Consider the following 24,101-nt stretch of genomic DNA (forward strand, 5'->3'; position numbering starts at 1 on the left):
AGGAGGGGAAAAACAGCTCAGTGCCCTCCTCATTGTTCTTAAAGACTGTTCATTGTCTAATAAGGCAAACACTATTCACTATGTGCATCAGGAGAATCAGGAGAAAAAGGAATACATTTTATTTCTGGAAAAATCCACATCATATTCAAGTTCATATTTTTATGATGTATTATAGTTTTAAAGAAAATGTATAGTGGGGGAAAGAGACATAGATGAACAAAGGAAGTCTTTTTATAGAGTAAATGTTTTAGGTTTTCATAGCCCAATGTTCTAGCCCAATGTACGTTTGGGCATATCAATGATACAGGAACAAGTTGCCCACGGATACTGGATTGTAGAATTCAGAGTGTACGACTCTACTCTAACTGGGCCTATTGGGGGGGCGGTGGGAAAGTTTCATTTGATTTTTTCAGTAGAGAGTATGAGTATTTGTTTGGTATTGCATGTGTTAGGAAGGGCATATATGCCCTTATGCCCTTAAAATAAAGCTTATCTCTAAAATTTTATTCATTATTGTTGCCAGGAGAAAAAGTTATAAGGGAAAAAATTCACAGGGAAAAAAGAATCCACAGACAAGTTTTATATAAAAACCACAAACAAAAATGATTCATTGTTTCTTAACATATGGTTATTTCTACAAGTAAATGCATCTCTTTCTTGCACGTTGCTCTTTACTGGTATATACATTTTCCACTAATTACAAAGTCTTTTAGGAGGAAAATTTCTATGTAAAAACATGAATCTGTTATTGGCTTGAATTTTTTTTTTTTTTTTTTTCGGTACGCGGGCCTCTTACTGTTGCGGCCTCTCCCATTGCGGAGCACAGGCTCCGGACGCGCAGGCCCAGCAGCCATGGCTCATGGGCCTAGCTGCTCCGCGGCATGTGGGATCTTCCCGGACCGGGGCACGAACCCGTGTCCCCTGCATCGGCAGGCGGACTCTCAACCACTGCGCTACCAGGGAAGCCCTTTGGCTTGAAATTTATAGACAGAATTTTTTAATGCAGTAGGATTAATGATTGTTCTGATATTCATTTCTATACACTGATTTTCATTTAAACCAAGAGCCTAAAAAGCACCTCTGGCAAATTTTAAAAAAATTACTGGCATAAATTTTATTAAAAATTGTTATACTTTAAAATTATATTGCTAAACACAAACCACGTATGAAAATTTTTTCCACTAATACCTAGTCATTGCTGGTTCAATAAAACATGATTACCATGTATTTTATTTTACATGTTATATATAACAGATACTTTTGATATGTATATTTTATGTATATATCTGTATGAATACACTAATCTGTGTATATTTTACATATATACTAAAATTAGGATTTTATACCCAACATTAGAAAGAAACCCTAATAATTTTGAGAATGTATACATAAATTCAGTAAATGTTCTCATTTAGCATAAAATGAACTAATTTTAAGGATTCCTATCGATGTAACTCTGAAGTGGTCAAGATTTTAAGCAGTCTCTGATGATCAGAGCTCAAAATTTACCAGTATACCACATGACTTATTGTAACTTCTAACTGTAATATAACACTAAAAAATAGCATTTTTCTCCCTATGAAAGCATCAATACTGTAATCATTTATTCATAGAAACTAGCAACTATATTTTTCAAATTATTTTCTGGATTAAAAGTATTATTATAAAAACAAAAATCCACTGTGCCAGTTTTCTGGTTATACAGCAGCTTGGTGGAGTTTGGGGAAGAGTAGGGGGTGTTTTTGATTGTCAATTTATTTTTGTTTGTTGGCTATTTTACGATTTAAAAATTATAAAAGCAATACATATTGATTGCTAAAAATATATTACCAGCATAAGAGTAAAGGTAAAAAGTAGAAGTCCCCTTCCTATAAAACCCCAGATGGGCTTCCCTGGTGGCGCAGTGGTTGAGAGTCTGCCTGCCGATGCAGGGGACACGGGTTCGTGCCCCGGTCTGGGAAGATCCCACATGCCGCAGAGTGGCTAGGCCCGTGAGCCATGGCCACTGAGCCTGCGCGTCCGGATCCTGTGCTCCGCAACGCGAGAGGCCACAACAGTCAGAGGTCCACGTACCGCAAAAAAACCAACAACAACAAAAAAACAAAAACACCCTCCTCAGTTAGCCTCTTCAGAGGTTGAATTCTATCATAGTTTCCTATGTGCCCATTAAAGATAAGTTTATACAAACCATGCTCGTGCATACATCTAGTTTTTACATAAGATCATACTATACAAACTGTAGTGTAATTTAAAAATTTCATACCTAATATAAGTTGGACATGCTTGCATAGCAGTACATGTAGGTGTACATCCTTTTTAAATTAATTTATTTAAAACTGTTCCCTATTTAAGAATGTTTTGCATTTTGCTATTGCAAATGTTTTAAGTACATCTTTGTACAAATATTGCTACCTACTTAGGTGAGATATCTGTAAAGGAAGATATCTGTAAGGCATGTTTCTAGAGATAAAATTTCTCTGTCAAAGAGAATTGCATTTAAAATTTTGCTAGATAGAGCCAAGCTAAGTTTCAAAACGTACCTCTAAACTGCCATCCCACCAAAGCTGGTTATTGCTGATATTGTTGTTGTTATTTATATTTTTTGTATAATTTTATTTGCCAAATGTGGTTTCATATCCCCTAAATTATTTATCTGTGAGTAACCTCCAATTTTCATGCTTTTAAATATATTAACATGAAGAGGGCATCACAATGCAAGCTCTAGGATATAATTCTAACCAGTGTGGACTTTCCCATTCAACAGCAATAGTATCATGAGTCTGGAAACATTACGAGAGGGTACATAAGCTTTCTTCTACCTTTAGGCAAATTACACCTAACTCTCCCCCACCGCCACATTCTTATTTAATTGCAACGTCAAACAGAAATTTTATCAGGCAAACTGTTTACTGCATTTCCTTATATATTCATTCTATAGGAAAGTGAAAATAATGTTCACACAATTCTAAACAATTGGTACACTTATAAACAAAGAAGTTAGCAGGCAAATGCCAGGAAAAGGACACCTATTTGAGGTTACTAACTTCAGTTCTAGCTTTAGAAATTAATGTTACTAATAATAAGACATCTTTTTCTTGGTAACACTGTTAACAGAAGAGGTTAACTGATGTTCCAAACTTAATACAGGACACTGGGGATAAATACTATGAAATCTGCAGAGTCAACTCTTATTTATATATGCCAAAATAAAAGGGAATCATTGTTATTAATTCAGATCTGCATGTAACTTAATTTTTGTAAAGAGTGAAATTGTAAATATGCCTGGGGATATTTATAGAGTTTGGTTACGCTTAAAATTTGATCTTTCAGTGAAGTTATATTCACAAACTTTTACAAAATGTAACATAACTTTAAAAAATGAAACTTTAGCCTTTTAAATACTGCAATTTAGTGATTTCCAGGCTACTAATAATTCTGTGTTCCTTTTTAAATGACTATGTAAAGTAAGTTCCAGTGGTGATAACTTTCTAAAATAATATTAATTGAAACACCTCTAGAATTAAAAATGTAATCTATGAAGTTACTGATGTGAAATAACTAAATTTAAAAGCTACACAATAAAATTCAAAATTCTTCATCAAAATCAAAACCTGAGAAACTCTATCCTTTCACCCTACAGGAATTACTGTAAGATTTTCAGAACTGTAATTTAAAATATATTGTCTTTTATAACAAAGCTTAAAACCAATTAATGGCAAATCTATGATTATATTATACATTATTTGTTCTACTTATGAATGTCTGTGTGGTATGAGATATTTTCTATAATAAAGGATGTTTCAGTATGAAACTTCACAATTAACAAGTGGTCACTCCCTGTCTTTAATATCCTCATAACTCAATGTCACCCAACTCACATGCCTGTGAATATGCTGGGACATACTAAAATTTCTACCCATCACATGCCCATTCACTTGGCCTTTGTATACATTTACGTGCATATCACAATCTGTGATATAAAAACAATGAGATAAATTTCAACAAGCCATGTAAGAAATCAATCATTTTATAGTCCCTTTCGTCTCTTCTCCTGATGCTTTTCTTTGCAGCCACTAATATCCAAATCTTGGCATTCTCTTCCAATCTTGTGATTTCAACTTTTTTAAAAATGTAGAATACAGGGAGGGTACAGGGAGGGTAAATTTCACATAGGAGCTCCTTGGTTTCAGGGAGACTGAGAGGAGGTTCAAAGGACCCTCTTGCATCCGCCATTCCTTAAATAACTTTAATTCAAAATAATCAATGTGCCACTGAGGGATATTTTGGGGTGGCCTGCCCAGGCCCCAGTAGTTCTAACTCAGGCTTCCAGACCCCAGAGCTTCTACTCTTAACCACTCTATACTGACTTCCTAGCGGTAGCTGATGCTTCAGAGATGTTTAATGTGGTACCGTGACCCATGATGACTGAGGTTCCCCAAAAGACTGGAAAACATTAGGGATGGACCAAATGCACACTTCCTCTTCACACCAAACTAGGAAAAGTCCTATCTGCAAATTGTATCCTCGAAAGCAAGTATATATATACCTCATTGTCATGGATGGCACCCAGGGTTTTCTTCCATATGCTTTCAACAAACTACATTTTTCCTCTAGATAGATTTATATCTTCTTTTTTTTTTTTTTTATAAGCCTTGGCTTTCTTTTAATTAATACCAAAAGGTTTTCCCCATTATGGCCTGAAAACCTAAGTGCTTAAGATCTAAGCCATCATTTTCAGTAAAGCCACAAAAGAAACAAAAAAGGGCGCATTCATAGTTTTTAGATAAGGAGATCCTTATCTAAAGACGGTCCTCAAGCCAATCAGAAGTCTCGTGTATGCAGAACTGCTAGGTTATCAATCACGTGGGAAAACTCGAGTACCTTGATACCGACAAATTGGCTTCAACGTTCCGGTACTCGCACCTCTAAATCGTTAGAGACCAATTTAAAGATCTCAGGGGGCGCCTCCTGGGCTCCCAACTGGCAACTTGGAAGGTGTCCAGAACTTGGAGAAGCAATGAAACTTGGTGGAAAATGGAGGCATGTGTTTAATTTTTAAACGAGCAAAACTGGGGACTTCGCGGGCACCCTGTAAAGATTCCCGGCCCTGAAATTAATACCACTAATAATCGTCTGCCAGTTTTTTTGTTTTGTTTTTGATGGAACACGGTAACTCTGCCTTATTTTATTAATAAACATACTTTAGTGGCATGTTTCACTTATAGGTATTTTGGTTCCTAGTATTTAAAATACAGTCACAGGGGCTTCCCTGGTGGCGCAGTGGTTGAGAGTCCGCCTGTGGATGCAGGGGACACGGGTTCGTGCCCCGGTCTGGGAAGATCCCACATGCCGCGGAGCGGCTGGGCCCGTGAGCCATGGCCGCTGAGCCTGCGCGTCCGGAGCCTGTGCCCCGCAACGGGAGAGGCCACAACAGCGAGAGGCCCGCATACCGAAAAAAAAAAAATAAATAAAATAAAATACAATACAGTCACAAATCCAATAATGGGGGGAAAAATTCAATAAAGGGGCGACAGCGAACATGTATATGTATGAAGTATCACTTAAAAGCATTTATTACCATCGGTGTGTTGGGTGGTGACGGCCAAAGTGCGGCTGTGGTTAATGTACGTCGCAGGACCCTGAGCGGCTGGAGTCGCACCACGGCCCGGACTCGTCAGTCAGAACACTGGGCACCTCACGCTCTAAAAATGGCGGCCGCGCCTCTATCCACCAGAGAGCACTACCCTAGAGGAACGTCACGTCATCAGGGCAACGACGCTCTTGCGTAAGGGCGCGACGCGGGTGAAAGTTCAGGGCTGAGGCTGCGAACCCTGGCGCCGCGTCTGGGCCCAAGGCGAGGCCGGAACCCAAGCGACTCCCAAGGTTTTCGGCCAGCCGAGCGTTGGCCCGGGCCTGGGAGCGGACGAAGCGCGCCTCTCCCTGCGCTCGGCCTCGCCCGGCGGGCCGGAGGCTGGACGCCCAGACGCGACCTCAGGCTGAGGGGCGGGGCGAGCCGAGCGCCCGGCCCTCCCCTGAGCACGCGAGCTCCGTTCCGCGCCGGGTGGCGCCCGCTGGAGTTGACGTTAGCCATGGAAACGGGGAGCGGGTCGCGACGCCACCGCGGTAAGCTGGTTACCCCGGCCGCCACAACTCTTCTGCCTCCGCGTTCGGACCGCAGGCAGCCTCCCGGCGGGAGCGCCCTATACGGGTTTACCTGCAAAAACGCAGTCCCCGGGATGCCTTCGCATCGCCCCTTCCTTCAGGTGACTCGAGGTACGTTAGATCCCCGACACCCACCTGGGAACTTCTTGGTAGCCTTAATTTCCAAGCCTGTGCAGAGTGATTATTGCACTTTTTAAGACGTGAGATGAACTCAGTCGCTAGAGGCATCAATCTGGTGTGATTTTAATTTTCTTTCGTAAGGCAGCGTTAGCCTGTTGAGTTTTAACATTTTATTTCTAAGAGACACTTGCGAAATGGAAAATGGCCGTTTCAGTCTTAGTTTAGGGATGACTTTGTTATCCCAATAAAGTTTACACTCTATGCCCCTTACTACTGTGTTCATTCTCTCTTTATCTCCCCTTTTGCCCCATAATGGTCAAATCATGGACCCCTGAACAGGAACAACCCTTTCCCCACTGATCTGCATCCTCTCTCCACAGCCCGCTGTTTATCAAGGACCAACATTTACTTCGATGAAGTCTACTCCATCAGAAGTCATTTATCAGGCCTCTGAATTAATTTTCTCTCTTATTCAGCTGTATAGTATTAGGTGGATTTTTCCTTTGTTAGCTCATTCCTTCATTTAGGGCAAAGACCATCCTTTATATTATTGGGTGTCTACTACCACCTATGCCAAATTTCCAAACCGTTATCATAGCATCCAAAGCCAGTTCAGATGTTGCCATTTTAGTAATTTAACTGTTTGGGCACCTGACCATTGCTTTAAAATTTCCTACTTAAAGAGATGCCTGCTAGTTATTAACTGCCACAGAAAATACCACGTTGAGGATCTTTTCTGTTTCTTTTTCTTTTATAAGAACTTTATTGAGAAAAAAATTCACATTCCATACAATTCAATTTTAAAACATTTTCATCACTCCCCAAAGAAGCACTGTACCCTTTAGCAGTCACTCTCCCTGCCCCCAGTCCTCACTATATCCACCAGCCCAGGCATACTCTAATCTGTTTTCTGTCTTTATAGATTTGCTGGTCCTGGACAATTCATATAAATGGAATTATACAATATGTGGCCTTTTGTGATTAGCTTCTTCCACCTAGCGTTCTGTTTTCAGGGTTCATTCATGTTGTGGCACGCATCAGTACTTCATTGTCATTTATAGTCTATTACTATTCTATTGTATGGATATATTACATTTTATTTCATCTGTTGATGGCCGTTTATGTTGTTTCCATTTTTTGGCTATTAATAATATTTCTGCTATGAATGTTCATGTACAAATTTTTGTGTAGACTTCTCTTGGGTAAATACCTAGGAGTGAAATTGTTAAATCATATGGTAACTCTATGTTTAGCCTTTTGAGGAACTGCCATACTGTTTACAAAGCAGCTGCACTATTTTACATTTATCACTTGACGGTTCTGATTTCTCCTTAACCTCGGCAGTACTTGTTATTGTCCGTCTTTCTGATGGCCAGTCAAGTGGATTTGAAGTGATATCTCATTGTGGTTTTGATTTGCATTTCCCCAATGAGTAATGTTGTTGAGCATCATTTTGTGTGCTTATACTGGCCATTGGTATATTATCTTTGGAGAAATTCAGATCCTTTGCCCATTTTTAAATTATTTGTTTTTTCATTATTAAGTTGTAAGAGATTTTTCTATATTCTAGATATAAGTCCCTTAACATATACATTTTTTGCAATAATTTTCTCCCATTCTGTGAGTTGTTTTCACTTTCTTCATGGTGAGAACCTTTTCTTTTAGACACTTTCCCCCCTTGTGTTTGTTTATGTCTTATCAAGCAGTCCTACCTGCCATGGCCATGCTGGCTTAGTTAACAAAATTTTCCTATTTTGACATTTGTATATTTCTCTTAGGTCCACCTTCCTCTGAAAACCCTTTTTCCAAATTTGTCCTTCTATTTCTTAATTCACAAAAGAAACTTCCCTTTCATATGTCAGTAGCTTGGTGTGATTGAAAAACTCTGTCTTCCTCCAACTGACATTATGTGTTGGTTCAGTCACTTAATATCACTGGTTCTCAGTTTTACTTTCTGTAAGATATATTGATTTATTTCTGGTAATTCATGTGAGTGGTAGACTTCATTTGCCTGGTACTTGATTTGAAGGAAGAGCTTATTAACCCATTTGAATTTATAATGGCTAAGATGTGTGAGGTGTGGGAAGGGTAGATTGGGATAGGAGCAGAAGTATTACTGGCAGTGCTGCACATTTATGCTGCTTTGATGTGACCTTTGGCTGTTTCCTACCATCTTAGTTTTCTGTAAGTAATGGAATGCTATCAGTTCATGTTCTAGTGTTATACATTTGGGAAGTGTGAATCATAGAACCAACGACTCATCATTCCACCTGGGAAGCATTGCCAATACATAATCTGCAATAAATAGATCCTTTGAGCTATCTAATCACCCCTCCCATCCAGTCAGTTTTCCCTACATACCAATTCCTGTGAATTTACAGAAAACTCTTAAATTGAAAGACCCTTCAAAATCTGGAATTTGAAAAATTACCATTTTGTATAGCCAAAGAGATGTTAACGTCCTTGTTCTTTTTAGGTGCTTGGGTAGATTTTCCTTTTACTGGTAAGGGAGGAGTGTGCTTACTACATAACTGATAAACTAAAACATGAAATGTATTTTTCATCTTTAAGCACCAAATGTCTTTCAAAAGACTCTTCAAGAATCTAGCTGTTCATCCATGGCATAGCATTTGGTTCAGATCCCATAGAGTATTTTCATAATTACAGGGATAACTATCTTTGCATCTGTAGATTCCTGTTAGTACCCTCAACAGTTAGTACTTGGCTATCTAAAAAGTACACATATGTGTTCTGGTGATGACAGATGATTTCTATCCAGAGTAACTGAGAAATTAAGTTGTTTCATATCTTGCCAGATTTAGTAAAATTTGACAAGTATATTAAAACATAATAAGTTTCCTGAAAGTACAACAAAACTATAGTTGAGGTACAGTGCAGAAGTGCTCAGTAAATATGTGTGGATTCAATATCATCTTACACCTGTTAGGATAGCTGTTATAAAAAAACAAAAGATAACAAGTGTTGGGGAGGATGTGGAGAAATTGGAAGCTTCCCACTGTTGGTGGGAATACAAAATGGCACATCACACAGAAGTAACACAGTGCTACTGAAAACAGTATGGGGAATCCTCAAAATATTAAAATTAGAACTGCCCTGTGATCCAGCAATTCTGCTTCTGGGTATTTATCCAAAAGAATTGAAAGCAAGGTCTTTCAACATATTTGCACTTTCATGTTTACTGAAGCATTATTCATAATAGCCAAAAAGTGGAAACAAACGAAGTGTCCATCAGCTGATGAATGGATAAAGAAAATGGAGTATATATATATAATGGAGTATTAGTAAGCCCTGAAAAGGAAAGAAATCCTGCCATATGTGACAACATGGATGAGCCTTGAAGACATGGTAAATGAAATAAGACAATCATAGAAGGACAAATACTGCATGAGTCCACTTATATGGGGTATCTAAAATCATCCAAGTCCTAGAACAGGGAGTAGAATGATGTGCCAGGCACTTGGGGGAGGAATAAATGGAGAGTTGCTGTTTTAACAAGTTTTAGTTATACAAGATAAATAAATTCTAGAGATCTACTGTACAACATTGTGTTGCTAGTTAACAATACTGTATTGTACGATTGAAAATTTAAGAGGGTAGATCATATGTTAAGTGTCCTTGCCATAAAAAAAAAAAATCTAGTGTAATAGAACAGAAAATAAATGTGTGAACTCAATGAATGAAGTCAACCAACAATAAAAACAATATGCTAGATTAAAAAAAACCAAAGTAACCTTTGCTAACCAAAATCAGGCAATTGCTAAAACTTCTATTTCTAGGAATTCTTTTTGCCAAATTTAGAGTACTATAAATTCAGTATAATTCCCCCAAACTGCCACTTTTTGTTATCTCTTTCTTTGTTTTAAGGGATTTTCAGGCTGATATATTGCATGATTACTGAGTTAAAGTTTTGGTAACTAGGTACTCCTTTCTAGGTCATTGCTAAATTGATCTCTGTTTCCTACCCTTTTGGATAATGGGTAAGAAATGTGGCTCAAATTCCAAAAAAAGTAACATTTCTATGGCTATTTTGTTGGCCTGCTTTCAGAGTAGCATATGAAGAAAGCATATGGCCTAAATGATTATTGTGATGCCACCCTTTATCCCTTAACTTCTCTTTTCACAGCTTAAAAATTTTTTTCTCTAAGCCTTGAGCCATTTTTCATCTTAACATGTTGGAGGTAGCAGCCATATAAATGCATCAATCTGTTGTCTTTAACAGTCTTTCAGAGCATATGCCAAATTCTCATTCAGGGAGTTAGTTTTAATTCTGATTTTATTTTTTCATGCTACTAATCCAGATTAGGACTTAGAAGATCTCTCTATAGAAATGTAACTGTCATTTCATACAAAGAAAATATTTTTGAAGTATTCCAGGATCTGTAATTAAAGTTTAAGTCAAACAGTACCAATTTATCATAATTTTTGCCTAAACGAATTTACAGTATCTGTCATGTAATCCTCTTTTATCCTTAAAATACTAGAAAAAACAACCTGATGTACTTGCTACCTATCAAATTTCCATAATTTTTTTTCTTGTGTACCTTTGTTCATGACATTCCTCCTTAACTGGTATATCTTTTTAACTCTCCTTCACCTACCTAAATCTTTAAAGTTGTGATTGAAGCCCACGCTGATATTTCTGAAAGCAGTTTCCATAAAACACTGCACACATGATCTATTATTAGATATCAAGGGAAAAATGGGTTCCAAGGACAAATAAGTTTGGAAAACTCAAATGACATATTTTAAGCAGATTTGCAGTGGTATTTTTTTTAACTTGAAGATGTCTCAGAGTCTTTAGTCTGCTGATATCCATTGTGACTCTTCAAGATTACAGTCTGGTGTATAGTTTCTCAAACTTCTTTGACCACCGACACCTTTTCAAAAAACATTCTGTAGGGCAAACAATCCTGTATCCTTCAGCCTTTCTTTTTATATTCCATTAAAATAAATGGCCATCCCAGTGTCCTCCACCATTCTCCTAAGGCTTCTTGAGGGAACTTATACCCTTCATACTTTTTCGTCTGCCCTCACTTTATTATCGCTCCTGCCTTATTTTGCCTCTTGTGTCTGCCGTTCTTCCTGTTTTTCTCTCCCAGTAAGAACTAGCTGCTCCTTCCTGGTAATGAAGGAGATTAAAGTGTAGTGTAAGACAAGGAGCAAATTAAAAGTGGACTTCTGACATGTTAAAATCCTCTAGCCATTTCCTTCTCCATGGGAGAAACCTAGCCATGTTTCTCCCTCAGGCCCATCCTGCTCCAGCATTACTGGGATACTATACTGCTCTAGGCAAAATCTTCTCTGAGCCGATAGTACCACCATTAGACGCCATTATTTAGTCCATAAGAAAAATATATGAAGGTACTTTCCAAACATTTAAAAACTGGGAATACAGAGTTCATGGGTTTACTGTTTTGAATGGGGCAGGATATGCCGGAAGAAGTTTTCAAAAACAGTAAATAACATCCAACTTCCCTTTTAACAACAATCTTTAATGTTCTCCAACTTTAATCATCTTACTTAAGCTATGCCAGTAATGTAATAAATACATGCCTTTCTGTGCCAAGGTACAGTATTTTACTAAATAGTACGGAGAATCAGAAGTATCTCAAGATTTGGCCCTTACCCACAGATAACTTAATAGTAGAGAAAAGAAAAACATTTGAAAAGATAACATGTAAAGAGGTGAACAATACAAGAAAGGCCCTCTGTTGATAACATGTTACAAGATGAGTACTATGAACAAGCAATGTTCTTGATACACAGATAGGAGAGAGGCATAGTTTGGTCTAAGTGCTCTGCCAAATTTTCAGAAAGGATTAGACTGAATCTTGACAGTTGACTAAGATTAGTAATTATGGATGGAAGGAGAAGACATCCTGGGCAAAGGAAAGGGTATGAACATAGGCACCCAGAAGGCCACAGGATGTGTTTGCAGGGCATGGGTTGAGAGTTCTAGAGGATATTTGGTATTTTAAAGAGGTGTCAAAATGTTATATATAAAATACACACAAACACAGCCTAGTGAGTGTGACTTCTGAAATTTTTTACACTTATACACACCGAATAACCATGTATACAGACAAGTGTGTGTACTTTTTTTTTCTAATACAAACGGGATTGTCAGTGTGTTTATTGTACTTTGCAATATATTGTGGGCATCTTTCCATGTTTCCAAATCAACAGTAGATCTTGAGAGTATTCCACTGTCTGGAATATCATCACAGAGTATTCCATCAAATGGATAAGAACATTTAAACTAAATTTACAAAAGACTCAGAAGTACTAAAAGGTTAATGAATATGGGTAGTAACATGCAGCTAGATAATCTAGTTTATAAGATATCTTCAATTTCTGGCTTCCTTTCCCAGCGAGCCATCTCACCTTGTTCCTCACTTGCCTCAGTGGAGAAGGAGGGGCCAGCTTTTACCTAGCTCCCTGGGGAAATTTCAGGTACATCCATCCAAGCTCGATTTCCTGTCTGATAGCATCATCCATAGATAATTGAAATCAGAATCTTTACTCACACTCATAGGGGCATGTCCTTACTTACCTATGGCTTGTACTGAACAAGCATATCAGTACAATACACTGACATCACTGACATCGGTACAGGAGATATGCTCATTCAGAGGGGAGGGAGGCAATCTTTTCATTTTCTGAGATTAAACCATCAACCATTAAGGTTCCATCTGGCCCTGTGGTTCTGTTGTTTTGTGAGTACTTGCAGGGCTGTCATGTGAGTAAAAGCTATGACTTTCTATATAGAACTAAGGCTAGTAGCTGGAAGATATAAGACGATAAATGTTTACAGTATAAAGAATTTCCCAAGAGTATAGCAAGAGGTGCTCTAAGGTAGTAATTCTTAGTGATGACCAAAAAACCTTTTGTGATACCCAAAAGCTCCCTCCATGGCTGATATTGGTTGGGTAGAAGTGACTTGCAGAAAGACTCTTAAACTGACAGGAAGAAAGGTTACTTTAAGATGGCTTTAAATTTTTTTTGTGTGGTAAAATACACAGAGCATAAAATTTACCATCTTGACCATATTTCTAAGTGTACAGTTCAGTGATACTCAGTGCATTCACATTGTTGTGCAGGCATCATCACTGTCTCTCCCCGTGATTCTTTTCATCTTGTAAAACTCTATACCAATTAAACAGTAACGACCCATTCTCCTCTCCCCTCAGCCCATGGCAACCACTGTTCTGCTTTCTGTCTGTGATTTTGACTACTCTAAGTACCTTGTAGATTTCTGTAGTATTTGTCTTATTGTGACTGGCTTATTTCACTATGCATAATGTCCTAAAGTTTCACCTATGATATAGCAATTTGCAAGATTTCCTTCCTTTTTAAGGGTGAATAATATTCCATTGTATGTATATACTAAATTTTGCTTATTTATTCATCCTTTGATGAACACTTGGTTTGCTTCCACCTTTTAATTATTGTGAATAATGCTGCTGTAAACGTGAGTATACAAATTATTTCTTTGAGACCCTGCTTTCAATTCTTTGTAGTATATATCAAGAAGTGGAATTCTTAGATCATATGGTAATTCAATTTTTAATGTTTTGAGGAACTACCATACTGTTTTCCACAGCAACTGTACCATTTTACCTTCCTACCAACAGTGCACAGGGTTCCAATTTTTCCACATCCTCGGCAACACTTACTTTCTGGGTTTTTTTTTTTTTTTTGATAGTAGCTATCCTAATGAACATGAAGTGTTATCTCATTGTATTTTGATTTGCATTTCCCTAATGATTAGGATGTTGAGCATCTTTTCATGTACTTATTGCCATTTGTGTATCTTCTTTAGAGAAATGTCTGTTCAATTTCTTTGCCAGTTTTTGAATTAGATTGTTTGTGTTTCTGTTGTTGAGTTTTAGGAGGTCTTTATATATCCTGGATATTCATAACTTATTTTTTTCTCCCATTCTGTTAATTGTCTTTTCACTCTGTTGATAGTGTCTTTTGATGCACATGATTTAATTTTTGTGAAGTCCATTTTGTCTATTTCTTTTGTTACCTGTACCTTTGGTGTCATACCCAAGAAGTCATTGCCAAATCCAATATCAGAAGCTTTGTCCTATGTTTTCTTTTAAGAGTGTTGTTGTTTTAGGTCTTATACTTTAAAGCTCTTGATCCATTTTGAGTTACCTTTTGTATATGGTGTTAGGTAAGGATCTAACTTCATCCTTTTGCATGTGGACACCCAGTTTTCCCAGCACCATTTTTTGCAGACTATTCTTTCCTCATTGAATGGTCTTGGCACCCTTGTCAAATATTTGACTGTATATGTGAGGGTTTATTTCTGGATGCTTTATTCTATTCTTTTGGTCTATATGTCTGTCTTTATGAAGATGGCTTTAAACTTAATTTTTCATTTCTAACTTAGTATATGACCCCTGAGGTAATGCTTCACTAGCTGATCTTGTTAACAGGTAACTGTTTTTCAGAAACAGGAAAAGGGAAAGTTGAAGAGAACAAAATCCATATTATTTGATCCTTAGTTTTTTATGGCCCTTAAATGAAAATAATCTAGACTAAAGCATATATGGGTCCTTTTATTATTTCATGTTTTGCTAGTTCTGGTAGATTTTGGAAACTGACAAGAGAAAGAGAGACTAAAAATTGAGTCATGAAGTGGTTTGCATGTGGTAACATAGTAATAATATGCTTAATAATAAGCATATAATCTGACTCTTGGAGTCTTTTGGTTTCCAGTTCATTGTCCTTCCTACTGCATGTTGAGCTGCCAGTGGCTTTTTATTGAAATGCTACTATTTTAGCAGGGTTTGACTTTTTGAATTATCAGAAAAGCCTAAGTTTACTATAATTGTTAAGTGATGTGACTAACACTTAGTATTTCTATTTTCCACTTCTATTTCCATTTCAAGTCAAAGGAATTATAGAGAATATCCTTATTTTATAGAGCAGGGGTTGGCAAACTATGGCCCACAGGCCAATCTGGCCCATAGCCTGTTTGTATATAAATACTGTAAAGTTATATTGGGAGACAGCTACTAATATCCACTTATCTATGGCTGCTTTTCTGCAACAACAGCTGGGCTGAGTCATTGTAACAGAAAAATATTTACTATTTGACCCTTTATAGAAAAATTTTGCTCACCCTTGTAATAGAAAAGTTAAGAAACAAACAACAGAAGCACTCAGGGAAATGATCGGTTAAACCACTAGCAGATTTGAGTTGAGAGTACTGGCTTTTGAACTTTCCTTTGACCTCAAAATCTGAAAATGTGGGTTACTTAAGAAATTCCAAGTTTATCTAAGTTCCAGATAAATTAATAGTGAATATGACTTTTTTCCAAATTAAAAAAAAAGTACTTAGCAACTGTTTGTTTTGTGCCAAGTATGTGTCAGGCAATGGGAAGGAGCTAGAGAAGTGAAGTTACAAATCCTGCACTAAGGAACTAACTAATGGAAATATGGGATTTTTCTCCCTCATGTTTTAAGTATGATATTTTCAAATAGTGATTTTTTTCTTTTTCTTAGAGACTGCTGTGTTACAGAAAAGGATGTGACTTTCAGAATAATCCTGAGTGAGAAGGATGAGTCCAGATGTGCCTCTGCTGAATGATTACAAACAGGACTTCTTTCTGAAGCGCTTTCCACAGACTGTTCTTGGAGGCCCTCGACTCAAGTTAGGCTATTGTGCCCCTCCTTACATATATGTTAATCAGATTATCCTTTTTTTGATGCCATGGGTTTTGGGTGGAATAGGAACACTTTTGTACCAGTTAGGCATCCTGGAAGACTATTATACAGCAGCACTTTCAGGTGGACTAATGCTTTTCACTGCATTTGTCATCCAATTCACAAGTTTATACGCCAGAAGCAGATCGGTGACAGTGGAAAGAATGCTGACCACAGATATCTTAGCAGAGGAAGATGAGCATGAATTTACAAGTTGTGCTGGTGCTGAGACCATCAAATTTCTAATTCCTGGCAAAAAACATACAGCCAATACCGTTTTTCATTCTGTTCTTGCTGGCTTAGTGTGTGGTCTTGGAACATGGTATTTGCTTCCGAATAGAATAACCCTGCTGTATGGCAGTGCAGGAGGCACTGTTCTATTATTTTTCTTTGGATGGATGACATTGTGTATAGGAGAATATTCATTAATTGTAAACACAGCTACAGAGACTGCAACTTTCCAAACCCAGGATACTTATGAAATCACTCCTCTTATGAGACCTCTTTATATTTTTTTCTTTGTTTCTATAGATCTTGCACACAGGTAATAATATCAAATACTTTATAACTTTATTTTTAAGCATACATAGTAAGAGCATTCTCCTTAGTATTAAAAGAAAAGAATCTATGAATAAAAGTCACCAAACCATTGGGTGATAGGTTGTTTTGATGAATAATCTCATAGGACTAATCTTTTTTTTTTTTTTTTTTTTTTTGCCGTACGCTGGCCTCTCACCGCTGTGGCCTCTCCCATTGCGGAGCACAGGCTCCGGACGTGCAGGGTCAGCGGCCATGGCTCACGGGCACAGCCGCTGCGCAGCATGTGGGATTTTCCCGGACCGGGGCACGAACCCGTGTCCCCTGCATCGGCAGGCGGACTCTCAACAACTGCGCCACCAGGGAAGCCCCAGGACTGATCTTTGTTAAACATTCATCCTAAAGCAGTAATTAAATCTTGTTGAAGAGTAAAAAGAAAACCTTTATAAGATAAGATAAATAAGCAAAATTTCAGTCCTGTGTTTTACTTTAAATAAGGAGCTATGAATCTGTAAGATAGCCTGGGTGAAACCTGTGAAATGAGATGGAACTTTCCTGTGAAGGGAAAATAGAGAATTTATACACATAAATGTTAATGCACAGATTGAGTGGATTTAAGATGAATAGAATAACTTACTCAATTTTGTTATAGTAATTATATAGAATATTGATTTTTTAAAATCAATTTGCTATGGGAGAAAAATAGAAAATAGCAATTTTAAACAAAATTATTCGATGACTTCTTTTGCTTGCCTTTTCTAAATCTGACATTTCTTTCTCTGTTCCTATAGATTGCAGCTTTCTCTATCACAGGTAGAAATGTACAGGCACCACTTTATGGACTGAGTGTTTGTACCACCCCCATTCATATATTAAATCCCTAACCCCCAACATGGTGATATTTGGAGATGGGGTCTTTGGGAGCTAATTAGGATAATGAGGGTGGGGCCCTGGTATGATGGGATTAGTACCCTTATAGGAAGACACACTAAAGAGCCTGATTTCTCCCTCCAACATATGAAGATGAAATGAGAAGGCAGCTGTCTTCAAGCCAGAAAGAGAGTTTTCACCATACCCTGATCATGGTGGCACTCTAATCTCAGACTTCCAGACTCCAGGTCTGTGAGAAATAAATTTCTGTTGTTTAAGTCACCTGACTATGGTATTTCATTATGAGCTGGCTAAGATTTTGATACCAAGAAGATGGGTGCTCCCTTAACAAATACCTAAAAGTGTAGAAGCGGCTTTGGAACTGGGTAATGGGTAGAGGCTGGAAGAGTTTTGAAGTGTGTGCTAGAAATGTGGACATTAAAGGTAATTCTGGTGAAGTCTCAAGACAGCAGTGAGAGCATGTTATTGGAAACTGGAGGAGAGGGCAATCCTAGTTATAAAGTGGCAAAGAACTTAGCTGAATCATTTTCTAATATTTTGTGAAAGGTAGAACTTGAGAGTGATAAATTTGGATATATAGCCGAGGAGATTTCTAAGCAAAGTGTTGAATGAACAGCTTGATTTCTCCTGACTGCTTATAGTAAAATATAAAAGGAGAGAGATGAATTGAAGAAGCAATTGCTAAACAAAATGGAACCAGAACTTGAAGATATGGGAAATTTTCAGTCTATCCATATTGCAAAAAATGAGAAAGCATGTTCTGAAGGGAACACCAGGGGTGTGGCTGGACTGTCGCTCAGTGAAGAGTTTCTGAGTGATCTTTTCTCTTCCTGCATTCTTTAGTCTACCTAGTACAGTTGTATATTAATAATTTTAAATGACTTTTTCTATGCATTTTTATCAAAGACAAGTGTGAAACCTTCAGTGCTTAATTCATAGATTCTCAGGAACTGTTTGAATGAATGATGCATGTTTATATCATCTTAGCCACTACATATTAGGAACATCTTTTTCTGGGTGTGTGGATCTTAGTGAGTGTACAGAATTTGAAATCTTTTTATGGTTATTAGAAAAACAGTTTTTTCTTGCGGGCTTAGATTTTTTTGCTCTAGAAAATTACTGTTACGTTATCAGAAATTTTAGGTCTTAAACATTTTTCTGTTATAAAAGAACCACAGTAATCATCTGTTTGATCATCCTGAGTCATACACATAGGAAAGTAATCACAATGTTTGGTTATTTCAATTATGTATTCTTATATTGTGCTCTCCTTGTGTATAAACACTTTTCTGTACTATTGCTTGTTTATTTTAAGAACAAAAAGAGATTGGGGGGATAAAATAGAACTTGGGTAACATTTCCTAAGTATACATATTTTTACACAAATTATCCTTTCCTTGAATATGTTAGCAAGAGAAGTGTTGTCTTTAAAAAAAAAAAACTGTACAAATCTACATGTTTTCCTTGACCTTCCTATGGTTTATTGTGTATGGTTTGATTTTCTTTTTTGTTACTGGAGTGTTTTCTTCTCAGAATGAAATGAATTTTATTTTAAAACTACACTACAGAAAGTATCCTCTAATTTAGCATCACATTGTTAACCTTGTGTTCGTTAATTCTCTCTGCTTATAAAAATTTGAAGGACATACATTATGAAGCAGAGTGCATTAGCTGGCATCGTCCTGATATCTGTGTAAGGAAGCACATTATACCATTATTATAATCAGAGTTGCTATGCATTTGCTTCTTGGCTATTAACATACACTTAAGTGTATAAATATTAGTTGCCTTTCTCCTTGACTTTGATTCCTAGCAGCTCAGATATTCAAGTACAATTATTATGCTATAAGTTTTGAGATTTAGTTTTCTCTTTTGAAAGTTGTCTTTGGAACTCCATAAGTACTACAGCGTTGTTGGTTTCCAGGCAAGGTGTTTGGCTAACCTTATTCCAAAAACTTAGTAACATATTGATAATGTTTATTCCTCTGTGCTTTAAAGTTTTTGTTAAATTATTTGAAACAGTTTGATAATGTTAGGTATAACTGGTAAGTGCTGTACCAAAAACCAGTTTCTCCACTTAAGATAGAAGCCTTCACTACTTTATGAGACTGTGTTGTACAAGTTTGTGTTCTCAAATCCATACCACTGTTTATACAAAATAGAAACAATATTATATGTTTGTTAAATTCCCAAGCTAACCCACAGAGACATGTTCATAACCTAATGTTGCTGACCTCTGATTTTAAATATATTGATTTCAAATTCCAGGACCTGGGAGCAAGACAGTATAGGAGAGAGTAGGAAAAAGAGAAGAGCTTACTCTCTTTGCTGGCTGCTAAGATATGAACAGCAGGAAGGCTTTGGCTTTTCCAGGGTTGCTTGCAATTTTAAATTTAAAATTTTTTAACTCTATAGAATCATTGGTGGAATTGCAGCCAATGTAGTTTAAAGATTTAAGGGAGAAATATTTTCGCCCTGTACTACACTTGTATACAATTGAGTACTTGCTGGTATAGAGGAAGGACAGGGGTCACAATTTATGTTTTTGATCTTTTGCAATTTGGGATTGGGACCTTCCTGTAAATATTCTTTTGTTTCAGGGCAGAGGTGGGTTATAGAGGGAGGTGTATGTGTTTTGTTTTTCCTTTAAAGATCTTCTATTTATTGTTTTGTATGATTTAAATATTTTCTTTTTATTGTAGGTTTATGGTAAATATACCAGTTCTAGAACAAATGAATCAGATTTTACACATCTTGTTTATATTTTTACCCTTTCTGTGGGCACTCGGGACCCTACCCCCACCTGACGCACTTTTCTTATGGGCAATGGAGCAGGTTTTAGAGTTTGGCCTTGGAGGCTCATCTATGTCAACCCACCTACGGTAATTATTTTAAATATTATAGTGATATGTAATTCATTCTCAAAGAACATTTTTTCTTTTCAAGCAGATCTTTTTTTTCCCCTCTGCAGGTTGTTAATAATGTTCATCATTTCTACTGGAACAGCTGTAACATCATATTTCATTCCCAGCACTGTTGGTGTGGTTCTTTTCATGACTGGACTTGGATTCTTACTGAGTCTTAACCTAAGTGAGATGGTTTTTGGCTTCAAACACAGTGTGACCAGACACAGAGTTGGAACCAAATCTAAGGCTTTACCCAATGGTTTGGAAAAACAGTTTACTTGGAAGGAATACCTTTCCTACAGCATTGTATTAGTCTTGGCTCTCTTAGAAACTGGTTTGTTGCATCACTTTGCTGGTTTCTCACAGATTTCCAAAAACAGTCCCCAGGCTATTGTTGGCTATATTTTGATGATATTATTTATAATACTATGGATACTTAAAGAAATTCAAAGTGTCTATATATTTGGAATTTTCCGGAACCCTATCTATCCAAAGCATGCGCAGACTGTGACTTTATTCCTAGAGAAGCAAACAAAGCTCATGAAGATTGGTGTTGTCAGACGGATTTTGATAAATCTAGGTAGGAAGACAAATATTAATAAACTTGTATTTTATCTAGGAAGTGTACAAAAATATTATGGAATTCTTGTATTTGTATAATGTTATACTGCATACAAGTGTTTATTCTTTTATGTTTTGGTTTATTTATTGGTTTTTTTAGCTCATTGCTTAAATGTGCTTATAAAAATACTCATAGGCCAAAATAAAATATGGTAGAAGGGGTTATTTTGCCTTCATTAAATTTGTCTTTTTTTGTTTGCCTTAGTGTCACCTTTTACTATGATAGCATTTCTTTCATTGGACAGTTCCTTACAAGGACTCCATTCTGTGTCTGTCTCCATTGGATTCACAAGAGCTTTTAGAATGGTAATGCTAATATGCACTTAATAGTATTTTCCTATTCCCAAATTTAATTATGATTTTATTTACTCCAACAGTTTACTTAGATTATCAAATTCTGCCTAATAAAGTGGTAAATTTGTGTACTGCAGGTATGGCAGAATACAGAAAATGCTTTATTGGAGACAGTCATTGTATCATCAGTGCACTTGTTGATCTCCAATACAGACATATGGTGGAACCGAAACCTGGATACAGGAATCAGACTCTTACTGGTAAATACATTTTTAACAGGTTTAATGAGATGTATTTCATATACCATAAAATCATTCACTTAAAGTGTAAAGTTCTGCAGTGTATATTCAGAACTTTGCAGCCATCACCACAATCTAATTTTAGAATATTTTCAACATCCCAAAAAGAAACCTCATACACATTAACAGTCATTTCCATTCTGCTCTCCATCTCATCTACTCCCTACTCCAGCCCCAGCAACAATTAATCTACTTTCTGTCTCTAAGGATTTGCCAATTCTGGACATTTCACACGAATATGATTATACAGTATGTTGTCTTTTGCATCTGGCTTCTTTCTCTCACATGTTTTCAAGATTCATCCATGTTGTAGCATATATCAGTATTTTATTCTTTTTTATTGCTGAAAAATATTCCATTTTATGGATATATCACATTTAGTTGATTCATTCATTAAATGATAGATATTTAGGTTGTCGCCACTTTTTTACTATTATGAATAATGCTGCTATGAACATTCAAGTACAAGTTTTTATATGGACATGTGAGTTCATTTCTGTCAGGTATGTTTACCTAGGACTGGAATTTCAGTTATGCACAAACTTTATGTCTTAACACTTCAAGGTATTGCCAAACATTTTTCCAAAGTGATTGCACCATTTTACATTCTCACCAGCAGTGTGTGAGGATTCTAATTGCTCTACATTCTCACCAACAGTTGTAGTCTGACTTTTTCATTATAGCATTTTCATGGGTCTTTTCATGATTTTGATACTGCATTTCTCTGAATACTAATGATTCATCTTTACGTATGTTTATTGGCCCTATGTGTATGTTTTTGGGGAAATGTCTTTCAGATTCTTTGCCCATTTTTACCTGGGCTATTTGACTTCTTATTGTTAAGTTTAAGAGTTCTTTATATATTCTGGATACAAGTTCCTTGACAAATATATGACAAGCAAAAATTTCCTCCCATTCTGTAGGTTGTCTTTAGCTTTCTTGATAATGTCCCTTGAAGCAAAGAAGTTTTAATTTTGATGAAATTCAATCTATTTTTTTCTTTTGTTGCTTGTATTTTTGGTGTCATATCTAATAAACACTGCCTATTCAAGATCGTAAAGATTTGCTATGTTTTCTTCTAAGAGTTTTATAGTTTTAGCTCTTACATTTGGGTCTATGATCTACTCGGAGTTAATTTTTGTATATGTTATGAGGTAGGATTCCAAATCCATTCTTTTGTATATGGATGTACAATGGTTTCATCATAATTTATTGAAAAAGCTATTCTTCCCTTAATGACTTTTCTTGGCGCCCTGCCAGAAATCAAACAAATGTAAGGGTTTATTTCTGGGCTCTTATTCTTTTTTCCATTCATCTATATGTCTATCCTTATGCCAGTACTACACTGTCTTGATTACAGTAGCTTTGTAGTAGGTTTTAAAATTGGGAAGTGTGAATGTTATGACTTTGTTGTTCTTTTTCAAGATTGTTTAGACTATTCTTGTACCTTTGTGTTACCATAGAAATATTGGTTTTGGCTTTTCAAGTTTTTCAAAAAGGCATCTGAGACTTTGATAGGGATTGCCTTAGATCTGTAGATAAAATTTGGGGAATATTGCTGAAACCGAGCAGGACCCTGTGGGGCTCCTGGGCACAAAAGCCTTTCTGTGTCCCCTTCCCTGAGTTCCAAAGGGCAGGTTCAAACAGTTGCTAATCAGGGAAGGGAGAGGATGGAGAGACAAGTGAGGAGCAGTCAAGAAACAATAGTGCAGCCTTAGGAGCAGGGTTCTGGTTCCCACTCAAGGGATACACATAACAATATCTTTGAGCTCTTCTGCAGAACTAAAACCCCCACCGAATGGAAGGTGTTAACTACTTGATGAAGCACTCTTCATTCCAGAGTAGGTCACAGTTTGCCCATCATCACCTGATGCTAGATAATCTTTGGATTGAAGGAATGCAGCAAGGCACCCTGATCATTACCAGCAACCCTGCTCCCCTTGACTATAAAACTCCTCACCCCACCTCCACCACCCCCACCCCCGGGTTTGAGACACAAAGTTTTGAGAACATTAACCCGTTGTGGCCCCCTTTGCCTGGCAAAGCAATAAAACTATTCTTTTCTACTTCACCCAAAACTCTTGTCTCCGAGATTCAATTCAGTGTCGGGATACAGAGGCTAGATTCAGCTTCGTTGCTGTCTTAAAAATATTAATTCTTCCCATTCATCTATATGACATGTCTTCATGTTTATTTATATCTTCTTTATTTCAACATTGTTTTGTAGTTTTCAGTGTACAAGTTTTACAGTTTTATTAAATATTATTCCTAAGTATTTTATTCTTTTTGATGATAAGTAGATTGTTTTCTTAGTTAATTTTTGGGGTTGTTTATTGCTCAAGTATAAACTGCAATTGATTAGTTAATGTTAATTTTATATCCTGAAACCTCACTGAAATATTTTTTGTTTCTAATAGGTTTTTAGTGGATTTCTTAGGATATTCTGTATATGAGATCATGTCATCTGCAAATTAGATATAGTAAAGATAGTTTTACTTCTTCCTTTCCAATCTAAATGTCTTTCATTTCT

At 36.7% G+C, this 24,101-nt stretch overlaps 1 protein-coding gene across 3 annotated transcripts in view; it reads left to right on the plus strand.

Annotated features, from left to right (window-relative positions):
* The first annotated feature begins 5,847 nt into the window (after positions 1-5,847).
* The window catches only part of PCNX4 (pecanex 4), a 56,907-nt gene continuing 38,653 nt past the window's right edge, over positions 5,848-24,101 (plus strand). The window contains exons 1-6 of one of the 3 annotated variants that reach the window (XM_082617430.1): positions 5,848-6,273; positions 15,823-16,567; positions 20,154-20,333; positions 20,423-20,937; positions 21,184-21,284; positions 21,410-21,532. In XM_082617430.1, the coding sequence (XP_082473556.1) occupies positions 15,879-16,567; positions 20,154-20,333; positions 20,423-20,937; positions 21,184-21,284; positions 21,410-21,532 (1,608 nt within the window). In that variant the 5' untranslated portion in view covers positions 5,848-6,273; positions 15,823-15,878. The remainder of the gene's footprint in view (positions 6,274-15,822; positions 16,568-20,153; positions 20,334-20,422; positions 20,938-21,183; positions 21,285-21,409; positions 21,533-24,101) is intronic. The other 2 variants (XM_082617429.1, XM_082617431.1) reach the window with 2 other exon arrangements.

Source organism: Mesoplodon mirus (assembly GCF_964341445.2).
Source record: "Mesoplodon mirus genome assembly, chromosome: 4".
NCBI lineage: Eukaryota > Metazoa > Chordata > Mammalia > Artiodactyla > Ziphiidae > Mesoplodon > Mesoplodon mirus.